The sequence below is a fragment of the Squalius cephalus genome (genome assembly GCF_949319135.1).
Source record: "Squalius cephalus genome assembly, chromosome: 20".
Lineage (NCBI taxonomy): Eukaryota > Metazoa > Chordata > Actinopteri > Cypriniformes > Leuciscidae > Squalius > Squalius cephalus.
The window spans coordinates 4378185-4404954 of NC_137141.1; the positions used below are offsets into that span (position 1 = coordinate 4378185).

The 26770-nt window shown below is 38.8% G+C and overlaps 1 protein-coding gene across 4 annotated transcripts in view; it reads left to right on the forward strand.

The window, feature by feature from the left end:
- Window positions 1-26770, forward strand: part of fermt2 (FERM domain containing kindlin 2) — a 90932-nt gene that overhangs the window by 21 nt on the left and 64141 nt on the right. For 2 of the 4 annotated variants that reach the window (XM_079853192.1, XM_079853189.1), the window contains exons 1-2: window positions 1-335; window positions 1886-2043. The exon at window positions 1-335 is cut by the window's left edge. In XM_079853192.1, coding sequence (XP_079709318.1) covers window positions 1887-2043 — 157 coding nt within the window. In that variant the 5' untranslated portion in view covers window positions 1-335; window position 1886. The remainder of the gene's footprint in view (window positions 336-1885; window positions 2044-26770) is intronic. The other 2 variants (XM_079853190.1, XM_079853191.1) reach the window with 1 other exon arrangement.

Below are 26770 nucleotides of genomic sequence, written 5' to 3' on the forward strand. Positions count from 1 at the left end.
ATGAGTGACGTTATCCGAGGGCGGGCTGGAGGAGAGAGAGAGAGAGAGAGAGTGTGTGTGTGTGTGTGTGTGTGTGTGTGTGAGAGAGAGAGAGAGAGAGAGAGAGAGAGAGAGAGAGAGAGAGAGAGAGAGAGAGAGAGAGAACGGCCGCTGGACTCCATTAACGCAAACCCCTCCAGGAGCTCGTCGCTGGACTTCGGCGATTTTCTTCTTTTTCGGGAACCTTCCTCATGATAGGATTAAATACGCGGTCGAAGGAAAGAAAACGCGCAGACTGTTGAAGTTCTGGGAAGTGAAGTGGTGTTTTGCGGATTTGTTTCGGCGTATTTGTGAAGGTTAGTGAACGCTATGATTTCTCTCCTCTCGGGATTTGTCTGGCGTAGCTAACGTTACTCCACAACTCTGGATACAAATCTCACTGTTTCCCAGCTCAAACGCTACGTGTTACTTTGCTTTGTGTTACGTACTCTCGTATCCGACCAAAAAAGCGAGTAAACTAACTTTCGTGGTCGTTTCTGTGTGTTTTCTCTCATTGACCTGGCTGTCTTTATTTAGTTGGCATTTGGAGCGGGGCTGCTGACGTCATCCGAGCCCTAGCTCAGAGATTGACCGTTAGTCGCACGAGCTACAGGTTTAATATCATATTTAGGTTAAAATCTGAATTTAAAACCCATCAAAACCTCCAGTATGATTATTTTGTTGTAGTTTATTAAATTAGGCAGCTGGTATGAGTCAACTACTGCGTTTAGTTCACACAGGCTTCTAGAAATAGTACCAATTCCATTCAGTTTAAACTTGACAAACATTACAATGTATTGCAAAAATTAAATAATAATTTAATATATAGTAATTCTAATACCCTTATCCACTTGACATACCTAAAGAGCTTTTTATTAAATGTATTTATTGTTTATTTACACATTTTATCATTGATGAAGTATTATTTTATCAGTGCACATTGGTATTAAAGGGATAGTTCACCCAAAAATGAAAATTCAGTCATTAATTCCTAATGTCGTTCCAAACCCGCAAGACTTTCCTTCATCTTCTAAACACAAAAGAAGATCTTTTTAATGAAATCTTAAGAGATTTCTGTCCCTCCCTCCATTGACAGCCTACGCAACTACCACTGTCAAGCCACAGACATCATTAAAGTCATCCATGGGACTCCAGTGGGTTAACCGCAATTTTATGTATGGACATGAGTGCTTCGTTTGCGCCCAAAAAAACCCCCAAAAAACTTATTTTACCACTTTATTTAAAAATGTGAATCTCCAATGCACCTTTACACAGCAATGTTTGTTCTCGCATCAACACAGCAAATGCGCGTTGGAGATTAATATGTGTAAATAAAGTGGTAAATTATGTTTTTTAAAGTGGTAGTTGCATAGACTGTCAATGGAGTGACAAAAAGCTCTTATATTTCATTAAAAAGATCATTTGTGTTTAGAAGATGAACGCAAGTCTTACAGGTTTGGAACGACATGAGGTTGAGGAATGAACTAACCCTTTAACTCAAAATGTCATGTGCTGTCATTAGTGATTCGATTCATTTCTGTGAACCGGTTCTTTCGGATAGTTTGTTTCAATGTTCATAAACGTTCCTTACGTCATCAAGTAATAATGGCACGACACATTTCTTTTCTAACAGTTCGATTAATGAACCGTCTCGACCGGTTACTTCAAGAACAGTTCGTTCAAGATCCGAACATCACTAGCTCTCTATAATGTCCAAACATGTTGTCTAAGTGGGCAACTCACTAGCTATTGAGATCTGTGTCTTGCTCTCAAGAGCTTTGCTTTTACTTTGACCGGCTGGACACTTGTTGCTGGAGTTCCCAGACTTCAGATCCTCATGTTTGTGATGTTTTGGCTGTTTTTAAAGGATGGCGTTGGACGGGATCCGGATGCCGGACGGCTGCTACGCAGACGGGACCTGGGAACTGAAGATGAATGTGACGGACCTCAACAGGGACGTGTCTCTCAGAGTCACCGGGGAGATCCACATCGGCGGGGTGATGCTCAAACTCGTGGAGAAACTTGGTACGTACACGGTTCACACCCTTCGTTTGAGTTTGCTGAGCCGAGTGATGCTCATGCCAACTGCGGTTTACACCGGCACACACATGATTATTCACTGATTCAGCTGTAATTCATCACACACTGCATCCACACATCCAAGCGGAACGTTTAATGGGATTCACAGTGCAGGTATTCTCTCGTTATTTGTAATAATTGACCGACCAGACTGTTTAATTAGCTGATATTTGTTCATTTTAAAACTATCGACATTGACTGATAACTGAGCCATAATAGCAAATGTGGTCATTATCATCAACCATGATTATATTGTCCATGATTAGTAGGATTTTGTATGTTTTCGGTGGTGGTTCGGTTGAATAATCGGGCTGTTTTAATAATCACACTAATTCTACACTCTTGCAAATAAAGGCTCTTTATTGGCATTAATGAAGAACCTTCAACATTCCTGGAATTTTTATAAGGTTCTTTATAGTGGTTCTTTTAGATTATTAAAATGGTTATTTTGTGCTTCATGAAGAATCAAAGTGCTTAAAGTGACTTTTTGAAATTGAAGTCCTGGAAAACCTTTATGAAAAGGTTCTTGGAAAAGTGCTTGAATTATTAAAAGACATATATGTGAAATTATTGCTTAATATTATTGATAAAACAATCTTTTGACACAGTATTGATGCTGCAGCCATTTCGCATGGCTATGATCGTGATATTGCTCATAAACATCCACGGATACGACAGTGTTTTTATTCTTCAGGTCAATCATATTCATATTCATCATGGGAGAAGAAATCAGTTTGAATAAAGAAATATCTTTGTTATAATTCAATGGTTCAAGTTACCACAGTCATTGCATGTGCTGCTCTTTATTTGTACCATTTTGTTTTATTAGTTTATTTATCTATTTACATTTTTTAGAATTGGAAAGATAATAAAGATAGTCCTATTCTTCCATAAACGAGATCTCTGATTGCAGTCCTTGAAAACCAAAAAAGAAGTGAAAAGTCCTTGAAAGACCTGGAATTTTATGGCATCACTGCAAAAAAAAAAAGGTTTTGAAAGCTTAATTTTAAGAGTGTATGAGAATAGAATGAGGATTCAGAAAGATTTCTTCTCAACTTATGAGTGATTTACATTGAAAGCCAATCAGAATCCACCGGTAGAATTCATAAATCAAGTTTTATATCGGACATCATGTTCTATAGATGCTTCATCGTTTAATGAAAAACCCTTTCTCTTGCTTTATTAAATGGACTTGTTTGTGTGATATCTATTTTTGGTTAGAAAACAAAAGTTTGGAATGATATTAGGCTAAATATGGCATAATTTGCTTCCTGACAATTTCCCTGCAGTTCATCCTTGTTGTTTGGAGCTATAGAACAAAACAGCCTTTGTTTTCCGTGCTCTTCCCACTCCATGAAGACGAAGATGAAGAACACATGTCCACTGATCCTCCCTCTGTGGAGCCGTTGCATTATTAGCACACGTACATTTTTCTGGATTCTCTGCATGTGTTGCTGGGATGTTCGGTGTGTGTTTGTGATCTCCTTGAATGCGTGACACTTTATAGTGTCTGAAAAGTGTTGCTGTAAACCATCAGCTGTGGCATCTGTTGTTTTCCTCTTTGCTGGTGAATGAGGCACACCAGGACCTCCTGTGGCTCTACCTTCATCTTTGACCAAAGATCTTAAAAAAAAGCAGCTTTGTTTGAGGGTAAACGTGTGAGAAAACTCATCTAGCCGTGGTCATTAGGGACCGGTTACCCATGATGCCCATCCATTAACCCTGTAAACTCTCCAGGAATGTGTGGTGGTTGTGCTAGTTTAGAGCACATGTTAGCAATTAACCCTCAGAGAAACTTCTCGTGACCCAAACATGCTGCTTGAACATACCTGCTTAACAAAAATGTTGTTGTTGTTCTCGTTTGTGCTTCGTTACTGTGTTTTGGTGATGAGAAATGTTGTGTGTTGGCTCATTAACCCTACATCTGTCATTTTTTAAGGCCTCTAAATGATCAACATGATCAAAACTTTGTGTTTGCACACTATCTAATACAGTCCTTCTGTTTCTGACTGATAGTTTAGACTCTTTTATCAAGTAAAAGTCTTTTAGTATAATTGAACAAACGTCCTCCTTCAGCTCGAGCTTCACCTGTCTTTCTGCTGTCAAATCTGCACTGGTTTGCTGATGAACTTTTACATTGTTTGTAATATTTCAACAGGAACGCTTACTGGGACTGAAGCAGGTTTACTTGATTATCCAGACATGATTTTATAGGAAAATCATGCATATCAAAAATGATCACCAGGCTTTTGAGGAAGGTCTCTCAATCATCCTCATTGAATTGCATTGCATTATATGTTTTAAAACTACAGATCTTTAGAACTAAGCACTTAAATGTCATCTTACTAAGACATATTAGAGTGACGACTGATATTTAAATGCAATTTGCTTTCAGTTTAAACAACTCAAACATGCGTTTTAGTCTGGGACAAGCTTAAGTCTGTGAAACCGGTGTTAAGGTCATGCTGTACAGGGTTAAACAGATCAGCAGTGCAGTGAGTTCTTGGATGCTTTGTGCTCTTGGTATGTGAAATAAAATAAAAATCTATTATTGTGGAATCTATCTATTCTGGATAAATTGAGAAGCACAATTTTTTTTTGTTTCAAAACCGAGATCACAGTTCTTCCTTCATTGTTTCATTAATCATCTATGGTTTGAATGAATCTCTTGAATAAATGATTCAATGACAAATACATTTTAAGTCACTTGTCGCCACCTACTGGTGTAACTATGATCCAATCTTTATTTGAAGTGGCAAGTTATTTTCAAGAGGTAATTTACTCTATTTTGATCGCTTCCATAGGCATGTTTACATCCGAACTATACACTTTCATCCCAGTTCTTCTATGATAATATGCATATTTGTAAGACTAAATTAATGACTCTGTGAGGTTGAAAAGACCTAGATCTAGCCTATAGGGACATCCCGCGTGACGTCACGCCATTTGGAGCAGCCATTTTGACGGAATAGAAAATGCTAAACCGCCGGTGATACTCATAGACAGTATAAACAGAGACGGGCTCTGGTATAAACTACATTGATACTGTAGCTCGTCGCGATATTCTATCATGCCCGAGCGATGCTGTGCAGTTGGATGCGATCAGATACGTGATCATACAAAAGGAATAGGCCTATCTTTATACCGTATCCCAAAAGAAACAAAACGGAGAAACAAGTGGTTGGCGGCAATATACAGGCAAAACGCTGATGGTGGTGCTTGGCTTCCAACTGTTTGTGATATAAGGTACAAGAAGAAAAATGTAAACAAATAATAAAAGTGCATGTAAAATATACAATAAAGTTGAGATGAAATTATACAAGGTTACTTGACTTTTTACGTCTATTCAGTTTTTGTAACATGTCCATGACAACCGATAGCCTGCTAAGCTTTTGTATGCTTTTAATGAAGCTCTGGTGTAGCGTGATGGGAAGTGAATAAGGTAACGTCAGCTGTAAATGTCACCGAACTCAATGTCAGGAAGTTTTTCTACACATTAAATGCCTGTAAAAAGAACTTGCGGTGCTTCATATGGATCTATGATTCCTATCTTCCTCTTGTATACTTGATATATATTTTTGTGATGCTAATAAGTGCGATGACATGACGTGAAGAGTTAGCTGAAGCTAATAATAGTGGTGGGGGAAAACGCGATTCTGTTCAGTATCGAGATATTTTGCGCACGCAATTATATCAATACTGTAGCGCAAAGTGTTGCAATATTTAGGCTAATTATAAAACAATTATACTAATAATTATATTATTAGTATAATAATATACTCCCTAATATATTACCCACCCCTAATAATAGATCTATTGCCATTAGACAGTCCATAGACAGTATAGCCAATGTGAGTAGCTGACGGATGTATACCAAGCGGCAACCTCCCCGTCTCTCTCTTGAAACCAACACGGAAGTGAGTTAAACTGCAATTCATTGACTGGCCGCTTGGCCTGGCTGCAGAAGTGAGTCAAATCTGTATCTCCCTCATGTTAAAATTACCAACTTTACAGCAGAAAAAAATATGTTTACAGCCTGGATCTCTATGTGGCTTTGGTATATACAGCTAATTTTGCCCTTCATAACAACTGTGAGGGGGGTGAATTATTTTATAACTCGTCCGTTTAGTTGATTAATATTTAAATTTAAGGGTGTGGCGTGGCCACTTGAGTGACAGATGGATTGCCGCTGTCAGTGCTAGGCTGCTAGCCGTTTGTCTGCTGTTCCTAGCCGTCACTTCACCTCAGCAAATGTTAGCTGCTGAACTTGCCTTCTCTGCCGTGTTTGTGCTTTTTTTCGGGATTATTTCATACAATTTAATACTTGGGTACAAAGCCCACGTCTTTGGATTCCGTCGTTATCGTTCGAGAGAACAACCAGCGCTGTATTTCAGTTGTTTTCCTCCGTGAACATGCACTAATGGATGTCTGACAATTTCGTTGCTTTTTGGGGTTTTCAAATTTAAAACGTCAATAAAGGCTCGTTCGTTCTGCTCTCACGGAACAGATGGATTATAATATGCCGTCAGATGAAATCATGCAGGTGTCGGCGCTTTCTCCGTTCATGCAATAAATGCACATGAATGAGCGCGGATTTTCTAGCACATTTACTTGCACTTCAAAGGCAATATATCTATGGTTTAACCCATTTGAGAGTCGGCCAAAATCTGAATTTAAAATGGACTGAATAAGCTCTCTACGAACTTGAGCAATGCCGCGCTGACGGACCATGAAAGAGTGACGGACATGTATGCACATAAATCACTGTCACACACAAACACTCTCTAAGTAATACACAGTCTCACTTGTAGCCATGTCTTTTAACTATTATAATATTTCGAAGGGCAAAAACAGGAACTTTTAATTGGCTTTACATCATCAGCTAACTCGATCACGTCGAGCTAGGTGATTTCAGATAGCCAGGCTCATATGGCCAGGCTCCTCAGCTCCACTCACGCTCCGCCTGTTTGCCTATTTTCTGTTATCCGGGAGTGACGCAAGGCCAAGATGGCGACGGCCGGCTCCGCCCACTTTAGGCTTCAAAAATGCTCTTCAGAAACCTACGGGTGACGTCACGGACACTACGTCCATATTTTTTTACAGTCTATGATGTATACCGTCAAAATGGCTGACACACGGCTAGGGGTCACGTGACTGGGAGATCCCTATACATGACAACGGCTCTCTCTGGATCAGAACGCAGATCTGAATGATCTCTGTGATCGTACTTGTCAGAGGTTTAATATACAGAGACGAATCGTTGTCATTTGGGAATAAGATTCCCTGGGTGTTTGAATTGAGATCGTGATCTTTTACCAATTAAACAATTCAAATAACAATGTTATTTCTCAAAGTCGTTGCTGAACATTGTTAATATTTGAAATTGTTAATTCTTAGGAGCTTTTCTCGTTTGTAATGTCTCTCAGCCATCTCTCTTTCTACAGTCTTTCTTCAGATCTCCCTCTTGCTCGTTCTCTCTCCCCCACCGTCATACGCCCCCTAATGCTGATTGGCTACACGCTTGTTGTTGTGTCGGTCCGGCCAGCTTTCAAACAGCGTTTTGAAAATGAAGAAGCTGTGTCTTGCATGACAGGGTTAACTGACTGAATAAGACTCTTGCAGATTAAAATGTGTTGTTTGTTTTTCTCTCGAGCTGTTTGCCACTGATCTTTCCCTTCATCCCGCTGTGATATTGGTGCATATTAAAGACCAGACGCCTCTAAATTGTTCTCAAATGACTGTCGTCACATGTTTTCATGATCTCTGTGATTGGAGGAAAGGGGTCGAATGACTCTTCTTTGTGACTTTTATTTTGTCCTTGTAAGATAACTGTAAGCTCGACCAGTCTGTCCTGCTTTAAGAAGACAAAGATGCCTTACGCCTCTGGCGTTTATGTTTCATGAAATCCATTCTACCCTTGACATGATATGCCTTTCCTGCACGTCCTTCATTTACACTCGAAAAAAATGCTGGGTTGTTTTAACCCATGTTTGGGTCAAATAATGACAAACCCAACCGTTGGGTTTAAAACATGTATTTAATAATTTAAACCAACGGTTGGGTTTGTCCATATTTCACCCAAACATGGGTTAAAACAACCCAGAATTTTTTGAGTGGTCAATTATAGTGTGCTGAAATGAAGTGCTGTTTGGTCTTCACTACACTTTGTAACTGATGTGTATGAATTAGGGGTGTAACGATGCCCTCATGTCACGATTCAATACATGTCACGATTCTGAACTCATGATACGATATTATTGCAATAATCCAAGACATATGATAAAACGTTAACAAGGTGACTTGGTGCTGGTAATCCAACGCACAGGACAATAGAGACACCAGAATAAAAATATTCATGATTCTGAAGCTGAAAATACAGCATTATTGTAGATGAATATTCTTGCACTCTTTCACTGACTAGATATTTTCCAAATAATGTAGGCCCCTTTTTACTGGTAACATCAGACATTTGGCATTATCAGGACCCACAAATATTCCCCCATTGCATTATTATACATTATATTCAGCATTATAGTAGTTTAATGTAGTACTGACACTAGAACTCTGTAAACTTAAACATTTTTCTCACACAGTAATTTTCGTTTTGGGTGAACTATCCACGATACGTATTGTTGTATTTTTGTATTGCGATATATTGTGACACGATATATTGTTACACCCCTAGTTTGAATGCATTGCAAGTTTCATGTTCATTTAAAACATGAGTTAAGAAAAGGAAAAGTGCAACAGGTTCACTTTAGTTTGACAGAAACACCAGCGATTTCAAACCGTGCTTTTGAGACTGTCTTTGTTTCAATAGAGAAAATACTCAGCAATGGTGTCGACTAATGAATTTACACATGGTTTGTCTTAAAGCATATTAAAAAACACCACATACACATATAAACTACTTTAAAAGCTGGATTTTCACCACAGGGGGCCTTTAAATACATCAATTTGGTGCATTTTGAGAGTTAAAAATTAAAAGCTCCAACCCTTTTTCAGAGTAAAAAGTCTTTGCATTGACTTGTACCTGAAAATTGCATACAATTTTATTGCATAAAAATTGCATAAAAACGCAAGAAAAGTCCATGTCAGTGTCATTTTAGTATCGTTGGGTTTTTATTTGAATTTTGGATAAAGGTTTAGTTATTTAGTTATGTTTTTGTCTTTTTTAAGTTTCTGTTGTGTCTATATCATTATTTTTTTTTCATTAATTTGTGTTAGTTTTAGTTATTTTAGTCCATCAACTTAACTAAATGAAAATGAGAAATGTTGCCTTGGCAAGTTGGAATAAAATGTTTAAGATTTTTTTTAAACTTTGCATTTGACATTCAGTTATGTTGTACAATTAAAAGACCATTAACTAGTAAGAGCACAAGCAGAAAGATATTTTTACTGCACTTGCATTAGCAAAACTATTGCTCATTGGATATCACAGCCATCTACAACCTAACCATAAAAACTTCAACATTAAGAGAAACTCTTTCAAATGTCAAACATTACTGAACATTAAACATTAACAGGTCTTCACTCAAAAACGCATAAAATAACACTTCATTTCAACATTTACTCTCCTGATCCAGCCAATTCAAAAGTTTGTTCCCACCCTTCAACACCCTCAGTATAGTCGCACATGTTCATCTCTTCTCTGTCCTGTACATCGAAAGGTTTTTGATGTTGTAATAGAATAAATGGGAATGCCAGGAAAGCACTCTCTCATTGATTACAGTGCTCATTTCCTGAAACAGCATTTCAGCAGATTCTATTTAATAATTAATGATCCGGGGCCTTGATGGCTTTATTTGCCAGTTCAGAGGAACAGTATGTACCTCACTTTGAAGTGTACTTGATTTGGCTGGGATTGGTCCTGCTGCACTTTTTTATTTTGACTCAACTTGTTCTTCAGAAAAGAAATGTAAAGAAATCAAGTGTGGGAGACTGAGACCTGGGTGACAGTTGATTTCTTATCTTAGCTTTTTATATTTAAGACGGTGTGTTTAATGCTGAGGTTTTAGCTAGTTCTAATAAAGTACTATTACAGTTTTTATTAGAGATGCACCAATATATTATCGGCTGATACAAGCTATTATTTTCTCTATCGGCCATCAGCAGATTGTTTAAAAACAGCCGATGATCAGGGCCGATTATATCCTGTCAATCAAAAGTGTGCGGAGAAATGTGTCAGACTGCAACTCACAAAGTGTGTGAGGAAAATCTCTCTTGTGTTGAATTTAGGGCAAGTTAACGCAACAATAATGCTTTAACAGTTCAAAAGTAGCGTTGAAATGCAGGCTTTATTTGACTCTATGAATCAAGCCAGGGTTGCCAGATCTACGATTCCCTACATCAATCATCATTTGTAGCGCCTCCCATCCAATAATCACAAATAGCTCTGTTACTTCTGATAAGAAACAAAGTCTCAGCTTTCACATTATGTAAATTTTATCACCAAATTCAAACAATAAATGGCGTTTTGACGCTCTTAAATGTGACGTCACAGACCGCTGTAGCGCGAGTCTTTTATTCCACTTTAATACAAATTACGTCTCAAAAAACATGCATGAACATCAGAAGGTATGTTGAAAGATACAGTGCAACTTACCGAAATCCGTATTGGCCTCATTTAATCACTCAATCAGTGTTTCATCCGCGGATAGACGTCAATAAAACAGCTTGTGAACAATATTAATTAGCCTACCGTTGCATTTACCTACCTATTGTCTTCACAGTTCATTAGTTAGCTATAAAAACATTAGAGAAGAGCTTATTTACTGTTAATTATATATGCATGTTTAAATAAATTTGCCACGAAGAAGTGTTTATGAAAACTACCGTATGTGCAACTGAGTTTTTATTTTAGTGTAAATATTATATCTGAAAATAAATAAGTTTAATATAATACCTCTGTTGTTACATTTAACCTGTACTATTATAGTGTACCTAATGAGAGCGTTCCCTGTATAGTGCACACTGCACAGTATTATTTGGGAGAGTTTTTCATCCAACTATCGGCATCTGCAGATATCATTCTGAATTTAGTATCTGCATCTCTAGTTTTTATTTCTATAATGTTATACTCATAACTGAGGGTTGACATCACATGTTTCTAAAGCACTGAATCTGTTTTTACACACAATTGCATTTCTTGACTGTCAAATTTGTAATCTCAATGGCCCATTCCTGATAAGCATGATATTAAAGGAATTTTTAACTTTATACTCTAGCGGTTTTTTCTATGCAGAAGCGCAATCTTTTACCCACCAGAGTCATTGGCGTTTTGTAGTTTACTACAGCACATACACACTGCTTTCACAGGCTGTGTGAAGCGTCCCGAAGTTCAGACGACCCATCTGCAATTGATTTTGAAAATGATATTTTTGGTCTGCCGTCTCTCCTTCATACAAAACGACACCAAGTCATGTTTCAGAGACTCAAGAGGCAGGGCCTTCATTCGTTTTCCCTTCGCAGTGCTGTTTAAATCATAATATTTCTTAAGAGTAAGTGGAGACATCTTAAATGAAGCAGGGCACATTTTGTTCAGACTATGTGGCAAATGCTGTGAGTCGATAATAGAGTAAGAATCTGCAGTGTGTCATAGTGTGAGTGCTGGCCAAAAGAAACCCTGCCCTCTTAAGGCAGTGAAGAAACACACACACACACACACACACGCACACACACACACACACACACACACACACACACACACTCCACTAATACTGGTGAAGGGAGCGCGTATATTATTAGAATGTGAAACGGAAACCCTAAAAAGTAAGCGAGCTCAAAATGACATCATTGAGACAGGACTTTTATCTGAGTCCTCTTGACCAAAGCCTCAGTTGTTCCAAGCGTTTGGTTAGTCATGAGGAACTGTAACGGGGGCTGGAGGGAAAACGATGATAGAGATGCTCCACTATGGCTTTAGGTGGGGTTGCACATGCATGTCGAGCCCAGTTTGTGACGTGGGTGGGTGGGTGGGGGGGAGGGACTTTCAGCAGGAAATGACTTCGAACGTTTGGCTCGTTCCCGGGATGTTGCCGTCATCCTGGTATTTTCTGCTGCGGATCACAGATTCTTCCATTGTTTTCACACTTGATTTAAAAAGCATCAGTCATTTATGACAAAGCCATTAAGTCTTTTTTCAGACGTTTGTTATTATTCAGAGAGCATTAATTGACCGAAATTCAGTATGGAATAGCATAGTTTTACTTTTCCAGTAACTGAAAGGTTGTCGTCTTTAATGTCCTCCTGTAGTCAATCATTTTATCCCTTAAAACTCATCTCTGATCACCAAAATTACATTTTTAAAAGTTTTTTCCTTGAAAAACATTCTCCATGCCTTAAAATATCTTGAATGTAACTCGACACCCTTGCCTCATTTAGTATACGTGATTTGCATGAATATGCAAATGAGCCCTGCCTCCACTCACTCACACAGCTCAGAGATCCACTGGTTGACGATCACACGTTGATCTGATTGGTTACAAGGTAGTTTGTGACGTCAGAAACACCAGCGATTTCAAAGCGTGTTTGTGAGACTGTCTTTGGTTCACTGCCAGCCTGGTTCTACCAGACTCTCGTACATTTCATTTGTACAGAGAGTCTGGCCTCTCTCCATTGACAAGCGTTAACTTCCTTGTAGGCGGGTACTCTGTTGAAGTTTAAAACTATTGTATCTGCCCAGAGTCACTCTGGATCTGCCATAACCAATCGCTAACCTTTGGTCGTGACGTAACTCAAACTAACGCACGACATCAACGTCATCGTTCTCAGCCACTCCCTCTGTTCGCTGTTTGGGCCGCCAAAAATTTGGCCGGAGAAAACCAAAGAATACACCACAATCCCAGACGTAGTACTGAAGGGAAATAAAATTGAGCGGAAGTACGCAGGAGGGCGGAGCCAGGCTAGTTCACCGCAGTTTTAAGGAGCAAATACTCAGCAATGGTGTCGACTTATGAATTTACACATGGTTTGTCTTAAAGCATATTAAAAACACCACATAGACACATAAACTACATTAAAGGTTCTATGGCATGGATTATTTTATTATTTTATAATGTTACCTGGGGTGCACTTATAATGTTAGTATGTTTTTAAGATCAAAAATTGTCATAATTTAGAAATAAAAGGCATTTTTCCGCGCCTGATTTTAGCCTCTAATTTGAACGCTCTGTTTGAAGGGGCGTGGCTGCTATGAGACTTCTGTGTAAACGCCCACTGCTGTGATTGGCTGCTGCGAGACTTCAGTGTAAACGCCCACTGCTGTGATTGGCTGCTGTGAGACTTCAGTATAAACGCCCACTGCTGTGATTGGCTGCTGCGAGACTTCAGTGTAAACGCCCACTGCTGTGATTGGCTGCTGCGAGACTTCAGTGTAAACGCCCACTGCTGTGATTGGCTGCTGCGAGACTTCAGTGTAAACGCCTACTGCTGTGATTGGCTGCTGCGAGACTTCAGTGTAAACGCCCACTGCTGTGATTGGCTGCTGCGAGACTTCAGTGTAAACGCCCACTGCTGTGATTGGCTTACATGCAAGCAATGAAATATCTAGCATTACATGTGGAACTCCCTCAAAAACTTTTACTATCACAGCTATTATACGTTTTTATTATTATATCTATTGAGATTAACGAATCGTGAGAAGTTTTTTAAGTATTTAGATCTATTCCCATCACATAAAAGGTTGCAGTGATGAGCATTGAGCAGATGACAGCCTGTTGATTGCGTGAATGAAGATCTTATCATTGCAACGCAGTTTCTGCACTCTCACTAATGATTTCACCAATGCAAACATGAGGTAAGTACAGTAAGAGCTTTGTTGTGCAGCGTAACAGCGTCATTGATTTCATAACGAGTTTTGGCAAGTGTCCAGATAAACTCACGCTGTGTGATTGACAGCTTGGGCGACTGGAAAGGGATTGTTCTTTGATCGCTTTGTTTATATATTAATCACAGTTTAAGATTATTTTCATCCTACTAAGAGAAATGACGTGAGGTTGATCGTTTAGTCGCTGGCTTGATTTACTGATGCATAAACAGTATTGAACGACTCTGAGAGAAAGATTATCTGTCTGAACTTGAACAATTACACATCAGAAATTCACATAACCCACTGGTTCTTCAGAGGCTCGGATGAAGGAACTAAAAAAATACTTTTGTGTTCATTTGTACATCCAAACACTGAGCAACTGCCATGCTTCGCTCGTTTAGCAAGCCATGATGTCTCTCGTGGAAAAACCAATATCGCGCTCGCGCAGCATTTTCTCATGGGCGGGCCAGCAGAGAAAGGGGAGGTGACCTTTCACCTTATGACCACATAAGGGGAATATTCCAGATTCGCCCGTCTGAGCTTTCATTTTCTCAAAAATACCCAGGGCTTGGTTTACACCCATCACAATTTCTAGCCACTGGGGGACCATAGGCAGGCTAGGGAAACTCATATTAATGTAAAAAAAAAAAACTCATAAAGTGACATTTTTATGCCACGGGACCTTTACAAGCTTGATTTTCATCACAGGGGGACTTTAAACTGAGAATATTTCTGTCCTATACGACCCTACTGTAGTCATGAGGCACAGCGAGAGGAATGTGGAGACTGCGAGGAAATGCAGGATTTATCAGAGGATGCATCGTTTCCTCCCCTTTCCTTCCTCGTATCAAGAGATTTGTGGATGTTTTTGCCAACTAGGACAGGGCAATATTTTGAAGTCATGATCATGGATTATGTGCTGATGATTATTATTCGTGATTGACAATTTAATTGTCTGTTTTGTTCATGTCACTTACAGTGTAAGCCTAATACTTTTATATATATATATATATATATATATATATATTTAATGTGTAGCTGTATAATTAAATAGGCCCATTTGATTTTCTTAAATGCTGTGAAAAATAACATAAAAAAAAAAAAAATCTCCTTTTTTCAGCTTTAATTCTGGTCCACTTTACATTCACTCTGCTCCTGAATATAATGCAGTCTGATTAAACCTACAAGGCTTAATTTCATTTGAAGACATTTGACTGTCTCCACAAATGCATTGGCTCGTCATCTCCTCATCCCATGACTACATGCTGTTAACTGTGAGAATGCTTGGCATTACGCAAATGTTAAAGTAAAACCAGGGCCGCTATGCATGTTAATTCTTGATATGTGATATAAGCTTTTGCATGAGTTTGCTGTGAACTGGACAGAAGCGTCTATTCTTCACACACTCTGACTGAGTATTCTGATCTGACTATTCACTAGGGCTGGGTAAAAAATATCGATTTCTCGATTTTAATCGGTTCTCATTTTTACGAAACAATATCGATTCTTAAATCCCAAGAATCGATTAGTCATCCTGTTTTCAGTTGATGAATGAATGGATCATTGTTGCGCGCATCCCATCCAATAAATCGCAATAATCTTTGTGCTTTGTTATTATTGATATGAAACAAAGTCTCAGATTTCAAATTACGTCCATTTTCTTACGAAATTCAAAAACATATTAATTACCGTTTTGGCGCTGTGACGTGAGATCGCTCCGGCGCAGCTCAGCTCAAGAGAAGCAACAGAAGCAACTCTTCCGCCTTAATACCAGTTACAGCGCGAAATAAACATGAATGAGCATCTGAAAGTGTTAAAAGATAGAGTACATCTTATCGAAGTCCGTATCATGTCACATGGTATCGCTCAATCAGTGTTTCAACCGTGCAAAGACGTTAGTAAACAATGTCATGTAACGTCACATTTACCTCAGAAAAAACATATCCAGTGACCATAAACTCGTTAGTCAGCTAGAAAAATTAACTCTAGAGAGGAGCATTTTGTTAAATATATGCACCATATTATATATTCATTATAACTTGTAATGTTCTTCAATATTTAATGCATGTTTGAATAAATCTGGAAAGTTTTTTATGACAGCCATCATTTAAAATTGTATATAATTTCATATAACTTTATTATTAGAAAAATAAATAAGTGTATTTTAAGTGTTTGTATACAAATCAGTTAAATTTTACCTTCAATATTATAGTAGGCTAATGAAGCCTATAGGCTACAACTGACTCCCATGGCTTACAGCATTAGTTAAGAGATTTGTTTTCCTTGATAAAATTTGCAATGTAACAGTTATTGTACCTGATAGCCAAAATAATCGATATTGAATCGAATCGAATCGTAATCGAAATCGAATCGAATTGCAAGCTTGTGAATCGAAATCTAATCGAATTGTGAAATTTGTGTCAATATCCAGCCCTACTATTCACCTTCACAATTTTGTAGAAATGGCATAATGATGTGCGATGCAAAGAACGAGCTGTTGTTTATTGTTGAATGAAGTATCATAAATGACTGTCGTATTATTTTAAAGTTTTCCTTCTCGTCGTCTGTGAAGTCCACCCACCAGTCCTGGTTTCATCCACAGACGCCTTAGTTTGGGCCTTAGGAAGGTGCGTTTTTTACTGCTTGTTAAATATAAGCAGCACGGCACAAAAGTTCATGTGCAATATAGTAGAATGGTTAGTACGCACGAATCACTATAATTGTGCAGTGAGCGCATTTCAAAAAATTAATTCCGATTTAAAGCTTGTGACATAACCGCGCACATCAACCCCATCACTTTATTTAGCGTTCATGTAAAAACTACATTCGGATTCATCAACAAACAAGAAACAAGTGTCCATGTAAATGTAGCTAATTGTCAAGATGTTTTTTTTAAGCTGTTCAGCCTCTGAATAATTTTAGCAATGAGTTATTCTCGTAATGTGAAGGTTGGTTTGTTTGCACATGAATGTTTCTCTGTAGTTGAGCGCTGACTGCAGCGTGTGTGTTGGTCTTCAGGGTCTAATCTACGAGACGGGAAGTAGTTACGCTGAGCAGAAGCCCTGCCCAGCACAGCGCTTTCCTGTGGCGTTGATCAAATCTAGCTGTGATTTAGTGTTTTAGACTTGCTTACTTACACTGAAGCCCTCTGGGAAGAGGAGCAGCTTCATGTCTGCTTTCAAGGCTGGCTTTAGAAGCTTGATAATGAAGTTATTTCAGCATAATGTATGACAATATACATTATTTATGAGCTTTTAGTATTCTACAAATAATATTTGTCTAAACTGCTCCCTGTGAATATCTTAATTATTTGTGCTTATTGAATATGCAACAGAAATAAGATCGCTGGCAGTCATTTTAATAATCATTTACAGTGTTGTTCATGTGAATGTATGTGAATATTTCTATTGAATGTTGAGGTAATAATATAGACAATTTTCTTGATGTTACAGGGATCCAGACTGCGACTAAAACGGTTGCATTTGCGATCAAAGCTATTAATTTGTGAGTGATATAAATTATATATATAATATAAATATAGAATTGAATTGGCAACAATATAAGTGTAATGATTAGGGCTGTCACTTTACGTTCGAAAATAGATTGCACAATCGATCGAACCAACCAACACAAGTTTCGAAAACGAAAATAGGGAATCGATTTTAACGGCTTCTCTCGGAGCGCGTCACGATACGCCCGCAGCGAACGCGCATCACACAGCGACTGCAGGCTCTGACACACACACATAACAGCAGATTATACTTCTGCATAATGTGTCTCTTTTTACAACAAAAATGTGAATTCTGCCGGTATTCAGTGTCTCATGCATACAGATACAGATACGGGCTACAATTTCCTACGAAGGCGAAATTTGTTTGACATTTCTAATCGTAAACGCAGCCATGTTGAAGACTGCAGTGATGTTGTTCATTGATGTTATGGCAGTCCACTCTGCTTATTGTTTTTCGAGAATGTTATACTCCTGTTTGTCATTGTGCACGAAAATTCACACCAATAAATCAACAGGAATATTTCCTGACTTGTGCGCGTCTCAAGTGCCCTCTTTACGTTCGTCCTAATGGCTGTTAGTTGTCCGTGGATTTGCCCATATTTGGCGTTTAAAATGGAAATGTCTCTAGACATAGAAAATCGATTTTACAATTGATTCAATGAACACTTGCGTCTCAAAAATCGAACAGGATTTTTTCACAAAAGTGACAGCCCTATTAATGATTAAAATTGCATGCCTTTTTACCTGCATGTTCTGTGATGAGTAGCCCATCACATCTTCTGTTGTGTTGCAGTGGCAAAAAACCTCACTGAGTTTGAGCGCCAAAATACGGATGGGGACAGTGAGGATCCGCTTTCAGAAACGAGTGTCAAACGAAAAATATCTGGCTTTTTCAAAGCCCTCATCTAGGGATGCACGATATATCGGCCACCATATCGGTATCAGCCAATATATGTTCATTTTTAATGTTATCGTTATCGGCCTGATAAGAAAATTTGGCCGATATAATAAAGCCGATAAATAATGTATTATTTCCTCCAGCTGAGACGCTTCAGATGCGCACTGTTCAACATGATGCTTTTAAATGGCTTGAAATATGTTTGGAATCACTTCAAAAAAGGAAAATACAGTTCGGTGCAACATGTGTCTATCATATCGGCTACAGACAATGAGAACATCATAATTGTGTGCTTGGGTCATGGCTTTTAATGATGAGACTTTTGTTTTTGTAGTCAAAATTATATATATAAAATTATATAAAAATGTGGATTTAGATTTATCGGCTAATATATCGGTTATCGGCTTTCAAATATAAAGAGTTATCAGTTATCAGTATCGGTCAAAATGTTCATATCGTTACATCCTTTACCCTCAACTCTGTCCAGCAACAACGCTGACGGCTGTGCCAGAGAGAGAGAGAGAAAGTGACGGAGACGTGTCGATGAATGAACATGCAAGAACTGTAAACGTGTTCAGGACAGATACACATGTCAGGTGTGAGGACACGAACTACTCGTCAACAATTCTAGCTTTTAATTGATACTGATATGGATTCTTATTCTCAATATCTTTTAATCTTTGCTGTTTTCTGTTACTGCCTGAACTTCACATTATTTGTCGCGCAGCCATCCATAATCGCAGTAAGATTTGCACTTATCTGTCTCCTTTTTAATGTAAAACAATTAACAAAGTTTCAGCTTTCAAATCCTGCCAGTTTTATCATGAAATACAAGCAATGAATGTAGTTTTGCCGTACTTTAATGACAGATCGCTTATGAGAGCTTATATGAAACAGCTTGAGAACAATCGTCACGTCCAATTTACCTCAGAAAAGCCATTTAATTGTTTATTTAACTGTAATGTTCACAAATGTAATTAACTGTCATTAATGAAAGAAGGAAGCTGCGTACACGACAGTGTTACACACTATGCGATCGAACTTCCGGACTGGAAGTGCATTTGTGATTCGCAGTGTTTTCTTCCTCCTGGACCGTCGTCTGTGTGTTCATGGGTCGCCACACACACCCCTCTCTCTGCAGCACTGGAGGTCTCCCGCACCCTTTAATGCGTCCTATCACTTAGCATGGATCCCTTCTGCTACAGCATTACGTCATCTGCTGGCAGGCTGTATTTTTAGCCAAGAAATGCGATTGGCCGACAGCTAATTAAATTACAGCCCTCTCTTTAGGCTGTTTGATGGATGGTCAATGAAGGGCCGTTCTCCCAGCACTCCCATCTGATGGCAGGACTGGGAAACCAGTCTCACTGGAGATCCTCTGGAAAAATCGTGTGTGTGTGTTTGAATCTGTGAGCGTGTTTATTCCATAGCTTGCGCATGACAACGTAATGACTCTTGTGGATGTCGGTCAAAGATGAAATCATACTAGTCCCAAAAATGGACTGACATCGTTTCATTGAAATTCATCAGGGATGTTTGGCACAAGCTTGGCCGGAGACTGTAGGGGTCGAGCCACACACACACACACACACACACACACACACACACACACACACACACACACACACACACACACACACACACACACACACACCCCGCTGTGAAGTGTTGTACAGAATCACCAGCTGTCTGCTCCACCCTTAAAGGGAGAGTCCATCTGCATCTGGCTTTATTCCCGTCACAGGAAGGAAAGACTACGGACATTATTTAATATATAGATTTTACTAGTGTCAGCACAATAATCCTTTTGTTTACACTTAGTAAATTAAAACTTAATAATGTAATTAATTTAACGCTCATTTTGAAAATGCTAGTAAAAGGAATAGTTCACTTAAAAATTCCGCCCTCAAGTTGTTTCAGACCTGGATGAATCTCTTTCTTCCGCTGAACACAAAGGAAGATATTTTGAAGAATGACGGAAACCAGACTTCCATGGTAGGAAACAAAAAATACTATAGAAGTCAATGTGGTCCATCAACCATCAAATCTTCTTTTGTGTTCAGCAGAATAAAGAAACTCATTCACGGTACTCATATGAGTAAACGATGGCAGAATTTTCATTTTTAAGTGAACTACTCCTTTAATGTTATTGCTTTGGACTAAAACGTATAGATTTTGCTCACACAGGGTGTAACAGCTTCCCAAAAAAAGTGATTATTTTTGTTCTTTCCTCTTTTCTCTCTCTCTCCTCTCTCTCTCTCTCTCTCTCTCTCTCTCTCTCTCTCTCTCTCTCTCTCCCCCCCCCCCCCCTCTCTCTCTCAAATTCAAATTCAAATTCAAATTAGCTTTATTGGCATGACTTGTACAGTATTCTACTTTCTATTCTATACTCTCTCTCTCTCTCTCTCTCTCTCTCTCTCTCTCTCTCTCTCTCCCCCCCTTCTCTCTCTCTCTCTCTCTCTCTCTCTCTCTCTCTCTCTCTCTCTCTCTCTCTCTCCCCCCCCTCTCTCTCTCTCTCTCTCTCTCTCTCTCTCTCTCTCTCTCTCTCTCTCCCCCCCCTCTCTCTCTCTCTCTCTCTCTCTCTCTCTCTCTCTCTCTCTCTCGGCCTTGTTATTAGGGCTGGGCAATATGGTCAAAAAAATCTTGAACAGGACTTTCTCTCTTTCTTAGATAAGTCCATTTCATCTTGTGAGGAAGTGAAATGTTATTTTAATCTTTAACACAGTGTTTTCTGCACCACTGTTAATCTCCTCACACTGGACAATCAACATACAGAGCAACCACACATCTTCCTGGACAATATCCCCAAAATTACAAAGCAGAATAGCAGCGTACAGGATAGTGCTTCTCTTTTTTGATTATTTCTATTAGTTGGCAATGTTGGCTAAAAGCTTTTGGCTCTATATAACAAGAGCTGCACGATTCAGAATAAATTGAGAATTACAATTTTTTTTGGTTTCAAATAGAGATCATGATTCTCCCATGATTCTGAACACACAACTAAACCAAATAACTTGTAATTTATTAGATGTTCAGTCGAAATGTTAATTGCTGCGTCGAATTCTTAAAAAAAAAAATCTTTGAATTAATGATTCAATGACTCAATGAATTATAATTACTGGATGAATCCGCGTTTTTGAACGAATCTCCTGTATGAATGATTCAGTGACAAATGCATTTTGTTAAGTCATTTGGTGTAATCGATGCAATCGTTATTTGAAGTGCCACGTTACTTTCAAAAGGTGATTTGCTCTATTTTGATCGCTATCATAGACATCAGAGTTTATATACAAGCTATAAACTTTTATCCAAGTGCTTCTGATATTTGTAACAGAAATAATGATACTGTGGTTGAACAAGTCCTCTCTCTGGGTCAGAGCGCAGATCTGCATGTTGTGCTGTGATTTTGTCAAATGGTTAAACACACACATGCGAATCAATGTCATTCAGGAATGAGATTGCGTGCGTGTTTAAATCGAGATCGAGATCTTTCACCGATTAATCGTGCAGCTCTATATTAAACTTCTTCAGAGTGATTGTAGACTGTGATTGAGAATTGAGCATGTTCTGTTGTCTGTATTGTGTGTGTGTGTTGTTATGGAGCTGGACGCCGCGGTTGGCTGGTGAACGAGATGTGGTCATTGAAACGGGGCCGGTGTGAAGAGTGTGTTTGTAGGGTGTGGAGGAGAAAAACTGAGTCAGTGCGGTTCTGTCTGGAGGAAAATGGTCACAGCTGTGACAGAAGTGGACATGAGATTCGAGAGATGTGCTGAGAAATGGATAGTTCATTGTTTTGTCCTAATAAAATAAGAAAATTCCGTAACACTTTATTTTACAGTGTCTTTGTTACAGATGCTACTGTAGTAATAACTATAAATTATGCGTGATTACATGCAACTAACCCTAAACCAACCCATTTTCCTAACCCTATAGTAAGTACATAGTTCATTAATATTACTCAATGTATAATTAAACTGTAACACGGACACCTTAAAATAAAGTGAACCAAAATTTCTCAAAATTTTTAAAAAACAAACTTTATCACAGTGTCTTTAGTTTGTTCTTTTTTAGAAATAAACATATTGGCTCGTAATCCTTTCCAAAAAAATTGAAAAAATCTAACAAATAATAACCTGAACTCATGTTTTATACTTATTTGGGCAAAAAAAAAAAGTGTTTTTGTGAATTCTCGCGTTTGAACCAAAAATTTTAAATCACACAGAAAGCAAAAGAAAACACAATCTTCTAAACTGCTAACTTTGATAGTCACACAAACACAGGGAGAAACTGGATAGTGGGCCGCTGAGTGGAGAACGGGTTCTTTTGTCTGCTCGCATGCATACCTGTCTGCTGACATCACTGATGGAGAGACTCCACCGGCCCACCCGACACTCGCTCACGGCCCGGGACCATTTCAGTGCCTAATTATTTAAAAGATTGGGATTGAATTGAATCGAATGAATATCGAATCGTGAAATTTGTGTCAGTTGTGTCAGTATCTACCCAGCCCTATAATTTTTATTATCGTGTCACATTAGCATTAGTGTCTTTAGGTGCTGTCAAGATATAGATTTTTTTTCATCCATAAATATCAATACTAAAATTTGAAACTGTTTCAATACTGATTTTCCACAGTATCGATATGCCAGTACCAGCTGCACTTTCCCGCTCTCTCTGCAACAGCAAGTTGACACACCACAGCGTGTGTGTTTTATTTAAAGTCCCCTTGTAGTCAATTATTGTATCCCTTAAAGGAACACGCCGACTTTTTAGGACTTTAGCTTATTCACCGTATCCCCCAGAGTCAGATAAGTCCATACATACCCTTCTCATCTCCGTGCGTGCCGTAACTCTCTGACGCACACACCGCTAGCCTAGCTTAGCACAAAGACTGGAGGTAAACAGCTCCAGCTAGCACACTGCTCCCAATAAGTGACTAAATAACGCCAACATTTTCCTATTTACATGTTGTGATTTGTATAGTCACAGCGTGTACAAATAACAAGGTCACATGAGACACAGCCGTGTACTGTATACATACTGGGAACTATATTCTCAGAAGGAGAAGCACTGCTACTTGGGCGGGTGAAAACTCATCTTTGATCACCAAAATTACATATTTAAAAGTTTTTTTTTTACTCGCTCACTCGCTCAACTTACTGAGGTAAACGCTGCACAATGTGTCTTTACAACGTCGGACACATAACGGTAATTAACAGCTAATAATGTGTTGCTAATGTTACACAAACCATGTTCCCGTTGGCCATCTCAGAGTCACAGCTGCCTTCTTACAATCATCAGAAACGCTTTGAACAACTCAGAACGTCATATAGTTCATCATAACATCATAATATACATGATACACCCGCTATATTGCTAAATCTACCCGATTTTTCATATCAACAGAAAAAATATACAGAGATATCTTGGCATCTCTCGAGACACCCCTGCTAGTTCCCTGTTAATAATATGCTAATGCCTGCCGGCACGTTGATCTGATTGTTTACAAGGTAGTTTGTGACGTCATAGACAGACATCTTTGTTTCAAAGAGAAAATACTCAGCAATGGTGTCGACTTATGAATTTACACATGGTTTGTCTTAAAGCATATTAAAAACACCACATAAACAACATCATAGGCTGGATTTTCACCACAGGGGGACTTTAAAGTCCATTGCACTGCGTGTTTCAGAGCGAAGCGCTGCGCTGTGAACATTTATACACAAGCAGCTTTATCTGTGTTTCAGTGTTTCTCACTTCACAGAAATGCAGTGAACTCCATGTCTGCTGTGAGCATAACGTGTGCTCGTTATGCATGTTCACATTTGCATAATTTCCAATACTTCTGTGGACAGATGATTACAGCATATTGTACTCAGTTGAATGAGAAGTGCCTGTTAAACCTATTATCATCATATTCAAGCTTCCCTTCCAGCTGCACTAATGTAGCCTGGCAAGCCAGACCTACATCAAGATGTTAGGTCTGGCAACTCTCCATAGACACGGTTCAATCCGTGGGGCGGGATAAACGGTTGTCTCTCAAAATCCCTCTGCACGCAATAGGACAGTGCTTCAACCAATCAGAGCAACAAGGGGAGCTAATCGGTATAGAGAATCTCTCTATGGCTCTGATCAGTATATTAAACTTTTTCCGTATCCAGTCGGCAAAACTCCGAACACATCTTCCTTTTTTTTAAATGACTGAAGTGCCGTTCTTTGCTCTTTTCTCAAAGAAAAACTTAAAGGGATAGTTCACCCAAAAATGAAAATTCTGTCATCATTTACTCACCCTCAAGTTGTTCCAAACCTGTATGAGTTTCTTTCTTCTGCTGAACACAAAGGAAGATATTTGGAAGATTGTTTGTAATCAACAGATCTCGGTCCCCATTGACTTCCATAGTAGGAAAAAAATATACTATGGTAGTCAATGGGGACCAAGATCTGTTTGGTTACAAACATTCTTCCAAATATCTTCCTTTGTGTTCAGCAGAAGAAAGAAACTCATACAGGTTTGGAACAACTTGAGGGTGAGTAAATGATGACAGAATTTTCATTTTTGGGTGAACTATCCCTTTAACTGCAAGTCCTCCAGTGTCGCGGCCAAAGCCGATTCAAAAGACCGCTGTTCTCCAGCAGCTCCGCCATTCTTTGTTTTCAAGGTTCCCTAACCGTCGCAACTCTGGGCTGCGTTCAGCCCCGACAAAACGTTGCACAACGTTTTTTAAACAGAAACGGTGATGTGTTGAACACACTGTTCTGATGACGCAAGAGTTGCAACTATGGCAGCTGAGAAGGCCATTCTTTGTGTTCTTTGTGAAGAATTTTCTGAGCCTGATGAAGTCGGTATAAATATGTGTTTAATACTACAAAATATGCCCGATGTTACAGTTACTGCACTTGCCGCCCAGAACAAAAGAGAACATCCCAATCGAGTGAAGGGATTGCTGAAACTGAAATGGAAGCACATCTTACCTAATTCAGACTAAAACACATCTATTTAGCCTCACATACTGACTTTATTTGTAGTAATACTGTTTTAATACCCTGTATTTTCTTTCTCATTTTTAGGAAAAGCACTTCATTGCCATTGTTTATTTCTATACCAAATGTCATACACTTGCAATGAAGCTAAAAATATAAACAACTACATCATTATGTTGATATCCTATATTTTTATAATAAAACTTACACAAACATGTCTTCTAATATCCTCAGTTGTTGCGTATACCGAGCTGCGTCGAACACATTTGTAAATTACTGTCATTGAACCCATTGTGCGAGTTCAGTTTAATACCGTGTGCTTTATGTACATGTTGCTGCTGATTGGACTGCAGTTCTGACACACCCACCAAACAAGAGAAAACGTATCTCAAACACCGGTGCACGCCGTTGCACGCCGTTTCCAGGAAACATGACGTGATGTTCAACCCGGAAACCGTAGCAAAACGTTGCGCACCGTTTTGAACTTGAACGTGCCCCTGTCGTCATGTTAAGCCCGCCCCACCGACTCTATACACGACGTGATTGGCCTGACCCAATTTAGGTTTTTGCAGCAAAAAGGTCTATGGAGAGTTGCTAGACTACCCTGGCTGCAAAATACATTTTGCTGCCGCTAGGGTGCGTCTAGATTTCTCGGCTAGCACTAATGCATACTTTACTGCAAACTACACACCACTTCTGCAGAGGTGAACATAATCTGTGATTAGTGTGTTTTTTTTTAACCTAAATGTTCACATGCTCTGTGTATAGTACGGGTGCGACGGTTCAGATGACTCACAGTTCGGTTTTTATCACGGTTTTAGGGTCCCGGTTTCGGTGCGGTTCGGCTATGTTCAGGGGAGACAGGACTACTGTCAAACAAAAATATAAAGAAAATAAGAACAAATAATCAAACTACAAGCAACAGCACAAATAAATACAATAGAGCAAAGATACAAATGAAGTAAACAGTGCTTTTCAGGTTTTTCTAGCAGTTTGAAATACAATTGAAATAATCAAATGTAAAACAACATTGCATATAATCTCCACTGTATAAATTAGCTAAATAAAGATTACAAAAGCTATTCAATCAAGAGCAGTGAGTGATTTCCTTGTCTTTTGTCATTTGATTAACATTAAAAACAGGAGAGCAGGATTATTAGGCTGCTGTCTCTTTAAGCCATAATGCACAGATCCAGTAAACACTGATACTGATGCACATGCTGTTTCATTCACTTAAAGGGGTGATGAACTGAGAAATCAAAATGTCCTTGAGCTTTTGACATATAAGAGATCATCATACTATAATAATATCCTGTAAGTTTCAGAACTGAAAACTACCTTGTTAGTCCAATAAAAGCTTTTATAGACATCAGGCTCAGCAAACGACTCGTTTTTCAAAGTGGGGAACAATGACGTCAAAGAGGATAAAACACCGCCTCCACAAAAGAAGATCAACGCCTACTTCAACACGGCC